The sequence below is a fragment of the Miscanthus floridulus genome, unplaced genomic scaffold (genome assembly GCF_019320115.1).
Source record: "Miscanthus floridulus cultivar M001 unplaced genomic scaffold, ASM1932011v1 os_1180, whole genome shotgun sequence".
NCBI lineage: Eukaryota > Viridiplantae > Streptophyta > Magnoliopsida > Poales > Poaceae > Miscanthus > Miscanthus floridulus.
Window position 1 is genome coordinate 2691 of NW_027097567.1, and position 12607 is coordinate 15297.

A 12607-nucleotide genomic window follows, 5' to 3' on the forward strand; every position below is an offset into this window, starting at 1 on the left:
TGCTGGTTTCAGTCAGGCTTATTCAACCAGCCAACAGTGTTTTTCTCTCACAACAAATCAGCACCAGCCAGCCCAAACCAGCCCAGAAACCAACCAGCGAACAAGCCAAAAATTATAAAGTTGTAGATCTCACTATGGGCTACAATTTTAATATAAAATATATCTTCATTTGACACTATATAAAAACAATATTATTTTTCTAATGCGACAAGCGCTAGGTACGTGATCATTATGCTACTGAAATTTTATATTATTTTTTCGTACATTTTAACGATCTCAAACGTAAAAACTCAAAACTACAAAGTTGTAGACCTCATTGAGGGCTATAACTTTCATATAAAAAGTATCTTCATTCGACACCATACAAAAATGATATTATTTTTCTAATACGACAAGCATTTATACGCGGTTATTATGCTCCTAAAATATTATATTAATTTTTTGAGCATCTTAAACTCCTCAAATGAAAAAAACTAAAAACAAAAAGTAGTAGATCTCATCGAGGGCTACAATTTTTATATAAATTTTATCTCCATCCAACGTCGTATCAAAGAGTTATGATTTTTCAAAAGTTTTGTCTGGTCACGTCACTCCCGGTGGCAAGGCAGAACAATACTCTCACGCCAGCGGGAGTGGCGTGACAGTGTTTTCCACGTCGAAAACGGCGTCTGACGTGGCGGATGTTGCCGTGCCAATGCATGTGGTGTGCCAACGTTATTTGGTCGCGCCACCGGCGCGCCCAAAAAGGGTTAAATCCATAAAAAAATATTTAGGAGCGATTATTATTAAAATATTAAATAAAAAGATTAAAAGTAAAAAAAATCCAAAATGAAGGGCAGAGGCAGACAGAGCATGCAGCACTATATTATTTCCTTTATTTATACGGACGAGTCCAACGAGGCTTCGTCGTCCCCTTTGCTCTGTGCGGGCGGACGATGGAACTGGGAGAGCAAAGTTTTTTTCTCTCGTCCACTCGTTGAACCTTTCCCCACCGAGGCTTCTATCCTCATCTGCCAGTGCGGGCGAACGCCTCCATCTGCGGTGCCGCTCCATCATCCCCTTTGCTCTCTCCCCTTCCACACCCCAGCGCCAACAACAAGATCGATCCTTCCCTTCTCTTCGCACACCCCAGCGCCGATCCTTCCCTTGTCTTCAAGATCTCGCCTCCTGTATAGGCATGGCTGCAGACGGCAGGATGCGCCGCCGTAGCCGGCGGATGCGTGCAGGCAGCAAGAGGACTAGTGCCGGTAGTGATGACCTGATGAAGGCCCGCGGTGGGATCCGTGGCCTCGTGAAGTCAGGCGACGGCAACGGCATGTCTGCTGACCGCGGGATTCGAACAGACGCCGACGCTTATTTGCATGGGTTTATTTTATTTGTATGGCCGCTGTTACTGTAATCAGTCATTACTGATTGATCTGAAAAGATGACGACCCTTTTTATAGGGGCATTAAGGTAATTTCGTAGCTATACTAAATTGGCCACGGGCGCTTATTTACGGACGGATGGAGTAATATATAAGCTCGGTGAAATGAGCACATTATTGTCTCGTCGGAATAATCCGCCAACCGGGCTCCATCCGGCGTGTTTGTGCTTCCTTTCATTTTGCGTGTTGGGCGCGACTGTAGGTAGGCCTACGCATGTACTCCAGCAGTTGACCATACGGCTACAGCTGCGGTCAAATCACTGGTTTAACATTAAACTTGGGAGCCAAACTTGGACATCTCACTCAGCTCTAACACGTCAACAAGTAACGAACCGTGCATCGTACGTTGGTGTTTATTACCCTATCCACCTCACGTGTGGACACAACGGTGGATCGTGCAAGTGGTGAAGTGGATCAACCAAGTTAAGCCTGCACCGCATCTGGTCAACGTTGGTTGCCTCAGAGAGATGGTGCAGGTGGATATGTTAAAAACCTGCTCGATTTGACCTACGTACTCCGGGTTGTGTTTAGATTAATTAAGCACGTCCCCTCGTGGCTCGCTCCACCCCAGCACACGTGTGACGTGTGCCTGGCGGCAGCCTAGCACCGGTTCCCTCTACAGCTTCACGTCTCCCTGCAGGCTGCAGCTCCTCCTCTCCTCTCTTCCTCCCATCCCAAGTCAACTCATCGGCTTCGCTTTCGCTTCTCTGCAGGACTGCAGCAGCACGCGCAGAGCGATTATTGCGACGATGCTTCTCTCTACTCCTACGCGCACAAAAGCACGACGTCTCGTACGTACACGCCGTCCGGTTGGGTAGAGAGCGGCAGAGGGCCAGAGGACCAGTCGGCAGGCCCCTCCTCGCGACGCCGCATCTACGCCGTCCGTAGCCGCTCCTACACGTACCAGCGGTGGGCGGTGGACCGGTGGTGGATCACAGCGAGGCGCCACCGGTTCTGGACCACAGACGCAGGACATTGCTCGCTGGTCGCTGCTCCCTGAACACCAACACGAGTACACGACGCCCCACCCCTCTGAGCCCTCTAACGCTGGCTCAGAGGCTGGAGCATCGTGGCCTCGGATCCTGCGGGCCCCTCCTCCCCCAAGCGAAAGCCGGAAGAAGGCGACAGTGCCGCAACCACGCGGGTCCCGCGGGTCACGTGAACGCCCGCCGGACGGCCTCTCCCAGCATGACAAGTGCCGACCATCTTCCGGACTCGACACGCGGCGCTCCGCCGCTGGCCCGCGCGTCGCGACACGGCGACGGAGGAGGCTGCGACAAGGTAATGGCGCCGGTGCCCCAGTTTCCCCACCACTCCACTCTCCACTGCACCAAAAAGGTGAAGGCGCCGGTCTCCGTCGCAGCGCTCGTCTCCACGCGCGCGGGCAGTCGGAGCAACGCTCGCCTCGCTCGCACGCGCGCGAGCAGCCGGCCACCGCCGCCTCGTGGCCATGCAGCCGCCGGAGCCATCTTGCATTCTTGCGCCTTGACCGCGAGAGCAGCTGCTCCATTCGTCGGTGTCGCGTCGCTTGCAGAAGCGGTGGATGTGGTTGTGTGGATGTGGATGAGAGTCACGGCATCACAGTTCACAGGAGACAGGGTTGCATTTTTTTAATTGAAAAGAACCTGGGTCTCACTTCCAAACCCAAACCCATACCCAATTTCACCGGAACAGAGGATTTGCCTTCAAAATAGTTTCCATTTGATTTTCATCGACTATGTGATAGAGTATTTATTTAAACTTGACATATTAATACATTTTTTTTCAAAAAACTTGGTTAGAATTAGAGAATTTGATTTAGGACAAAGCTATCATGAACAATAATATAGAACAGAGGGAGTTGGTTGTAGAAAACCTTAATCTTCTTTTTTTTCATTTTCTTAGCGGTTGTTCATGTTAAGTGACCATATTTGACATGAATAAATTTTATTGTCTTTTCAGTTGACAATTTGTTGTTTAAGAGTTTACTATCCACAACAAGCCCGGCGTAATCCCCATCAGCGCCAATGATCTCATGGTGCAAGTCCTCCGATTTCATCAAATTCCCGGCGGCGTACAACCTCAAGGTTATTGAACCCACAATCTTTTTCTCACGATCTGCAAACATGTGACTGTCAGAATTATTAGTAAGTGTATTTGAAATTCTCCTTTCTTTTTTTGTTCTTTTGGATCATATTGTTTCCTTATCATTTTCAGACAAAGTACAAGCATTTTATTCATGGTATGCTTCAGAACAATGCGTGTTATGACAAAAATAATCACTTCTGGTTAGGTTTTTTCATGAAGTGTTTAATCAGTAGGTTGTCATTGTTTAATCAAGCCAATTCTCACGTGAAGCCCCATTTCTCACATTAAAACCTCAGATGCTTTTGTCTCTAGAACTTCTGACCTAGGTAAGCCTTCTTTCTTTCCAGTTGTTTCTTAACTTTGGCAACTCAGTCGCATCAACCCGCTTCTTGCTCCAAGATGAATTCAACATATAGACAACTCAGTCCAGAGATCACCGGGTATAGGCTTGGGCACACGTTTTTTTCTTTCTATGTAGGTGATTCATGTGCACTGCATGAGGATGATGGTCGTGTATGTAAACGTGGTGGTGCTATCAAAGAATCAACTTGACCATCTTTGATTATTGTCCCGGTGCTACTCACATGCTAAACCTAGTAATAAATTGATGCACCATCAAGACATAGAGAAGTACAAAGTGGCAAAGAAGACTGCAAAGCGAGCTGTGAGTGTGGCAAAGGGTAGAGCGTACGAGGATCTTTACCAACATTTGAGTACGAAGGAAGGAGAGAATGACATTTATAGGATGGCTAGGGTTCATGAGAGAAATACAAGGGACTTCAACCAAGTTAAGTGCATTAAGGATGAAAGAGAGCATCTCTTGGTGAAGAAGGATAAGATCCGACATCGATGGCAAGAGTATTTTGACAAATTGTTCAATGGTGAGAATATGGACCAAATCTTTCAGTTGGATGACTCTTTTGATGACACCAATAGGCGCTTTGTGCGGAGAATCCAAGAATCTAAGGTCAGAGAGACATTGAAAAGGGTGAAAGGAGGTAAGGTGATGGGACCGGATGGTATCCCAATCGAGGTGTGGAGATGCCTCGAGGACATAGCTATAGTATGACTAACCAAGTTGTTCAACCATATTTTTCGATCGAACAAGATGCCTGACGAGTGGAGAAGTATATTGGTACCGATCTACAAGAATAAATGGGATATTCAAAGTTGTATTAATTATCGGGGAATTAAGTTGATGAGCCATACTATAAAGCTATGGGAGAGAGTTATCGAGCATCGCTTGAGAGCAATAACGCGGGTCTCTATGAACCAATTTGGTTTCATGCCCGAAAGGTCAACCATGAAAGCCATTTTCTTAATAAGACAAGTTATGGAGCGGTATAGGGAGAAGAAGACGAACCTACACATGGTTTTTATTGACTTGGAGAAGGCTTATGATAAAATACCAAGAAATGTTATGTGCTAAGCTTTGGACAAATATAAAGTCCCAACGAAGTACGTCGGGCTCATTAAGGACTTGTACAACAATATTGTGACTAGTGTTCGAACAAGTAATGGAGACACGGATGATTTCCTGATTAGGATAGGACTACATCAAGGGTTAGTTTTGAGCCCTTATCTGTTTGCCTTAGTGATGGATGAGGTCACAAATAACATACAAGGAGACATCCCTTGGTGTATGCTTTTCGCGTACGATGTAGTGCTAATTGATGAAAGCCGGACATGAGTGAATCAGAAACTGAAGTTATGGCGGGAGACTTTTGAGTCCAAAGGTTTTAGACTCAGTAGAACTAAAACTGAGTATATGAGATATGACTTCATCACTACTACTCGGGAGGAGAAAGATATTAGTTTGGAAGGTCAAGTAGTGTCCAGGAAGGGTACCTTTCGATATTTAGGATCAATGCTACAGAGAGACAGGGACATTGATGAAGACGTTAGCCATAGAATCAAAGCAGGGTGGATAAAGTGGCGCCAAGCATCTGGTGTCCTATGTGACAAAAAGGTACCACAGAAGCTAAAAAGGCAAGTTTTATAGGACGGCGATTAGACCTGCTATGTTGCATGGTGCAGAATGTTGGCCTACGAAAAGACGACATGTTCAACAGATAAATATCGCAAAAATGCGTATGTTGCGTTGGATTTGTGGTCATATAAGAAGGGATCGAGTTCGGAAGGATGATATACGTGATAGATTAGGGGTAGCACCAATTGAAGAAAAGCTTGTCCAACACCGGTTGAGATGGTTTGGACATGTCCAACGAAGACCTCCAGAGGCACTGGTGCGTAGTGGAATGCTAAGCCAGGATAGTAACGTGAAGAGAGGCAGAGGAAGACCGAAGTTGACTTGGGTAGAAGCAATAAAAGGAGACTTGAAAGGATAGAATATACCCAAAGACTTTGCCTTAGATAGGAGTGCTTGGAAAACATCTATTCACGTGCCTGAACCTTGATGGCTTCTGCTGGGTTTCAACTCTAGCCTACCCCAATTTGTTTAGGACTTAAAGGCTTTGTTGTTGTTGTTGTTGTATAGGTGTTGGTGATGTTCGTACGGAGTATTGTACATTACCCCTATTTAAAGGCGCATGGAATCAACAATTTTTAGACAACTTAGAATACAATTATTTTAGACAACTTAGAGTCATAGATGAGGTTTTAAAATTTGGGGAATGCATTCATGGCTAATGAATCTCCTGGGGGGAAGCAGTCCAAAACCACAAAAGGCAGCAAAATGAGGGGGAGGGGGAGGGCACCGTTGCCTATGACAGAAGTAGGATGACAGTTGGGTGGCACTTGGGCGACGAAGTACGTGCAATCACCAACGCGCGACATAGCTGGCTTAGCACAACTATGGGCGATGATTAGGGAGGGAGCAAGTAATATTCAAAAATTGAGAAAGAAAGAGGATGGGCTTGAGGTTCAGACAATCCAAGACTCTTTAGATGGTGATTGGATGATGGGCGGTATCAACCTGTCAAAGATCAGCTATTTTTCATTGGCAGAATAAAAATTTTGGCCTCTCAACTATCACCCAAGGCTCAATTTCATCCCAGAACTTTCAAAACACCCGTTTTGGTTCTTAAAATTTACTTTTGGGTTCAACTTCATCATAGGACTATCAAAGTGGTTGTTTTGGTCCTCAAAACTTTAGGCTCAACTTTCATCCATGAACTATCATAGTGCATTTTAGTCTAGTCCCTGAACTTTGATAGTTCATAGATGAAGTTGAGAGAAAAAAAAATGCATAGTTTGAGGACTAAAATAACCACTTTAATAGTCTTACGATGAAACTGAGAGTTTGATGACTGAAACGGTCATTCTAAAGGTTTAGGAGCGAAACTGATTCTCAAACAATATTTGATGGGCCAAAATAACTATTTCACCTTTTTGAATCATGGAGTAAAAAAAGTTTGATGGACCAAAATAACTATAGTAAAAAAAGTTTCAACAAACTTATCAATATAAGAGTAAAACAACATAAATTTGGACAAGGGGACTAAGCAAATATGAAATTCCAATGGTAAATATTACATCATGGATTTTGGAAATTATTGTATATATGCTTTATCAAATGAATTTGCAATGCCTCTTTTTCAAAGATCCGTTCCTACCACACTCGTATAAATTTGTGTTTGTTTAAGCTATGGACTATGGCACTATTACTCTATCCAAACTTGTCGATCTTAATACTCGCTCCACTGACATACACATGCTCGACAAAAAGCCTACTCGGCACGTCGGATTTGTGAGCCGTGTCGTCTTGCGCGAGAACGCAGTACGCAAGCAGAGTGTACGCCTTGCCCATACGGCCGTCTTTTGCTGCTCCAGACGCTGACGCTGACACCAGGCCACCACCAGTGCCCAGTGGCAGAGTCGTAACTTGAGGCAACCGCCCCGCCCACTTCCGTCACAGCGCGGCGCCGATCGACCTTATCCACATCTCCCCTCCTCAGTTTCTCGTTCTCACCCCTCTCCCAGGACACCGCTATAAAGCTCGCGCCACCACCCGTTTGCCAAACGCGAACCACTTCACAGTTCACAGGTTAACCTCCCTCAAACGCGCGCGGTGGTGGTTCGTGTAGTTCAGTCACACAGCAGCCGTTTCTCTCTTCTCTCCGCCGGAGGGGATGGCCGGCCGGAGCAGCCTCTCCATGGTCGCGTCGCACCGGCTGTTCGCGCCGGCGGTGCACCCTGTGGGCGGCGCAGCCGCCGACCATGGCGTGGAGCTCGACGAGGCCGACGTCATCTGGGGCGCCGGCGGCGCGTCGTCCTCGCCGTCGTCGTCGTCGTTCCTGTCCTCCGCGGCCGACCCGTACGCGCGGTCGCCGCCGGTGGCCGCGCCGTCCAAGCAGAAGCCGCGTGGCGCGGGTGGCGCTCCGGCGTCGGTGCCCGTCAACATCCCGGACTGGTCCAAGATCCTGGGCGCCGAGTACGCCGGGAGCTGCGCCGCGGCGCGCGCGGCCGGGTGGGCGGCGCACGACGACCGCGCGGACGCGTTCACCGACAACGTCGCGGGCTCCGGGGGCCGGCGCTGGGTGCCGCCTCACGAGGTGGTGCAGGTCCGGGACCGCGCGGCGGCGTCCTTCTCCGTGCGCGAGGGCGTGGGCCGCACGCTCAAGGGCCGCGACCTCCGCCGCGTCCGCAACGCCATCTGGGAGAAGACCGGCTTCCAGGACTGACTGACCGGTGTCAGCCTCAGCACCGTCGTCGCCGGCTCGCCGCCGCTGCCCACCTTTGACGGCAATCCCTGCCGCGCGGCCTCGTTGGTCCCGTTCTCTCGCCTTGAGGAGGAGGAAGAGAGGAGCTTTAGCTTTATTAGTGTGGCCTTAATCCTTCTGGATTAATTCTTCGACGAGTTCTTTTTTGTTTGTTGTGTTTTGGTTCTTGTCATTCTACTAGTCGTGATCGCCGAGGAAGAGAGTAGAGATTAAAAGCCTCTGTTTTTGGCATTTTTTCCCGGAGAGGCTCCGTCGATGTATTACTACCACTATTAAAATTAATTCATCGTTGTTACTACTAGTATTAATGATCTGCTTTATTCTACTGCAAGGACTGCAATTATCTCCGGAACCCATTTCGATCCAGGGTATTTGATACCGTTTGTACTAAGGCTATATTTCCGCAAGAAAAAAAAGTGTATCCGACAAAATTCACAAGCTAGCACTCTAGAGCAATTGATGAACATTGCTTAATTAGCTGGGTCCTATTTTAATAGATACTGTATGTAATTCTGGTACTGTAGCTACCCGACTGTTTCAGTACCCTAATCAATCACGAAATTGTCAGTTTGATGGTGCATTAGCAGGCAATAAATGATCTGATGTTCTGATAATCCATGAAAGTACGGTTGACTGATTTTGTGTAAGAAAAAAAATATTATTGTTATAAACCAAAATAACTCGAGCGAAAGGGATGATTATTAGTGTTGGATTATTGGCAAAGTTGTAAATCATGAAAGGAGATTGTGACAGTCTACTCGTCCATGGGGGACCCCCCGGACAGATTTGGACGTGTGGAGGGTGGAAAGGAAAATAATAAATAAAGAAACAAAACGATCTGAAAATGTACAGCAATTCATCAAGAAGTATAGAAGGGTAGGCGTGGGACCCTTCGCTGATGGGAGGAGGGGGGCGATATGTCGACACTTCGCATTAACTAGAGTTAGTTAGCACATACATGTAGGAGTAGTTAATTGCAAAGTGAGGTACTGGAGAATATGCCGGTTCCCATTTGCCCCCACATGAGAAATGCTACGCCAACACGCACCACACACGGCACTTCCCATTCCAAACTCCCTGGCCTAATGTGAAAGAGCATGACTTGGTGTGCCTCCTTGCATTGGGGCCGGATGGTTTAGGAGGTGTTGATCAACTAAACTGCACTCAGCGGTGCGATTAGTGGTTGACACTTGACACTGACATGCTGATTTTTAGCTGCAGTCTTTTTTTTATTTTGAAGAATTTTGAGTTCCAAAATGATTGCGTTACTCTCCTATATATCATACACATTTTTACGAGTGTTTCTTTATTTTTCACGTTATCCTTGAGTGAAGAAGACTATTTCATTGCATTATTTATGTAGGCATACTCCCTTCATCCATGATTAAGTCAACTTCTAGAAAGTTTAGGACAGATTAGTGCTACCGAGAAAATATTACAATATCCCTCATTAATCTAATTTACATATTTTAATTAGATGCCAGTTGGTGAGGCCTCTTAGGACATTCTCAGCGGAGAGTTTCGTACCGTTGTTTCTAAAAATACAAAATGTAATGAAACATGGATAACACAATTACAATACATAGTTTCATTCTTTTGTTTTATAAATATTTAATTTCATGTCTAGAGTTTGGAAACTGAGCCAAAAGAGTTTCATCCTCATCAAATTCACTTATTTTCTCTATTCTTAATAGCATTGACATGTCATCATAAATGCTTATATGGCGGCTTATTAAATGCAAATGAAACAAACTAGTTGCATACTACTCCCTCCATACTAAAAAATGAAGTTGTTTTAGACAAGACTTGGGTCAAACATTGGGAATATAAATCATGAATAACTTTTAAGTTATTGAGTTTGGAAATGTGAAAAACCATATGTATAGATTTGTCTTGAAAAATACTTTCACAAAAATTTACATATATCACTTTTTGATAAATATATTTATAAAAATATGCAGTCAAAGTTATGCTTTGGAGACCGTGTCGCTGTCTAAAACGACTTCATTTTTAGTATAGAGGGAGTACTAGTTTTTTATCAAGTAATTTACTACACCACCAATTTTATCCCTACCAGTTAACGCGGGTGTGGCTTCCAAGAGTACACTGACCAAAATAAAAAGGACTACTGAACAGCCAGGCTCTTGAAGTAGATTTAATTAGAGACAAATTTCCATTCTAAAAATTGATTTAATTATGGATGGATGGAGTAGAGGCCAACCTGGGACCATTGACAACAAAAGATTACAATGCCAGATCCATTACAGAGATGCTTAAAAAGAGAGTAATAAAACGTCTTTGTACGAGTCTTAAGCTACAATGGGGGGGGGGGGGGGGGTGGGGGGGGGGGGGGGGGGAACCAACTTTCCAAGCTAACCTGTGCTCCCCCCCCCCCCCCCCCCCCCCCCCCCCCCCCCCCCCATGTTAAAAATTGTCAATTTCACATGGAAGCAGCACCGAACGTCGAGCGCTTGCATAGGCAGCGATGCAAGTTGGAGGGTTCGCAGCAGCCAGCAGCCTGCACGGACCACGGTGGTATATAAAAAACTGGCAAATCCCGGCAAGCATCTGTATAGGCTAGCGCTCACTCTGTACATGTCCAAACAACACAGGAGTATCAATACGACGCATAAAACAGAAAATGGGGCACAGCGTTGGATCATCTGCGAATCACGAGACTTGTTGCTACACCACGTACTATTTTCTTTTCCATGCACGCTTCTTCTAGAATAGAGTACAGCAATTCTTTTTTTATATAGTATAGGAGTACAAAGTAGAAACCCCATTACAGGCAGCGAATATTCGCTGTATGGAGGAAAAAGAGCGATGGAGAGAGAGTGTCGCAATTGCGCGGCAACTCAGCTCAACGCGTGCCGAGCAGGTAATTGACGCCTAGCCAGTAGCCAGTAGCCAGCGGCAGCGACGCCTCCCCCTCTTCACCTCGTCTACTCGCTCTCCCTCCTTCCTAAAAGATGCTGAGAGGCTGAGTGAGACGCGTACGCGCCCGTTGTTTTCGGCATAAATATTTGATTCCGACGCGCAGACAAGGGTACAGACTAATTTGTTGGTTTTGAAAAAGTACGACTTTTTTTTTTTGCCTCAAAAAAAAAAGTACGACTTGGGAAGGGAGGTGGCAGCAGCAGGCCGCACGGCCAGCGGGTGGCTAGTGGTTTTGCTTTTGTTTAATCCGAGGCGGTGGCGCGGTAGCGGAACGCCGCGTTTGCGTTGGCTTTGGCTGTGGCTGTGGCTGTGGCGCTGGCGCTGGCGCCTGGACTGGACCTGGAGGCAGGAGCAGGGCACAGTCGCTTTCGTTGTTTAATTGTGGGCGGTAGGCGTTGCGCCGTGCGCGGGATGACCCAGCTTTCGTCGCCGACGGGGAAAAAACGGTAGCCAAGCGATCGCACTGCGGCGCCAGTTTTCCACAAATTCTGCTGCGGAAGACGATCGATGACGACATGCCGTAGCTCGATGGTCGTCAGTTTTTTTTATAGCCGCGTCCATCCGTCGATCAGCGGCTCCGTGTGTGTAGCACTAGCAGGGGCGCAGCGTTAGGTTTTAGTTCGGATCGGCGAGGACGAGCAAACAGCCTGCTGCCGGGCTGGCCCGTGGCCGGCGAGCGGTGGTTGACATCAGTGAACTGTGCGAAATAGAGTGGGGTTTGATGGATATAAGACACGACTAGCTGAAAGATGGGCGACGTAACTGCTGTAGTGTGGTGTCACTACACTAGGTGGTACCACTACCACGCGAGGCAACGGAAATAACATGGGCTGTTTCTTGTTTCCTTCCTGTATCTCGTCCAGGTTCAGGACCAGACGACCGGTGTTTCCCTGTGAGAGCTCACATGCAATGCAATTGCAATCTGTGCTGTATATGTGACGACGGGCTGAGGAGGGGGGACAACCCTTGACGTCTCACTAGTTACTCGGTATCGTGATCAGATGACAGGCAAGAGAGGAATCTTCACGCGTGCGTGAAACGGTAAAGGGCTAAAGGCCAAGCTAGTACAGTAAGCTAGTAGCTGATTTGTTCAAGTGTCGATCAAATCAACGAGGCTATTATTATAGTTATAGAAAAATCAGCGAGGCTAGCCGCTAGTGCGAGATGTAGGCGCGCTTATAATTGACCTCCCCTAAAGTTGGTGGGCAATCTTGTTGACCACAGCCTCCGGGTAAGTTAGCTGTGTTTAGTTCCCAAAAACTTTTTCAAAAGTGTTACGGTAGTTATCACATCGAATCTTACGATACGTGCATGGAGTATTAAATGTAGACGAAAAAAATTAATTGTACAGTTTGGTTGGAAATCGCGAGACGAACGTTTTGAGCCTGATTAGTCTATGATTGAACACTAATTGCCAAATAAAAACGAAAGTGCTACAGTAGCCAAATTCCCTAATTTCATGAACTAAACACAGCCTCATTGGTAGCTTCCT

General features: G+C 46.6%; 1 protein-coding gene across 1 annotated transcript; it reads left to right on the forward strand.

Moving 5' to 3' along the window:
* The first annotated feature begins 7465 nt into the window (after window positions 1–7465).
* On the forward strand, window positions 7466–8230 carry LOC136533751 (protein S40-4-like). Its single transcript, XM_066526290.1, has one exon. The coding sequence runs from the start codon at window positions 7585–7587 to the stop codon at window positions 8134–8136; it is 552 nt and encodes a 183-aa protein (XP_066382387.1). The 5' UTR covers window positions 7466–7584; the 3' UTR covers window positions 8137–8230.
* The last annotated feature ends 4377 nt before the right edge of the window (window positions 8231–12607 follow it).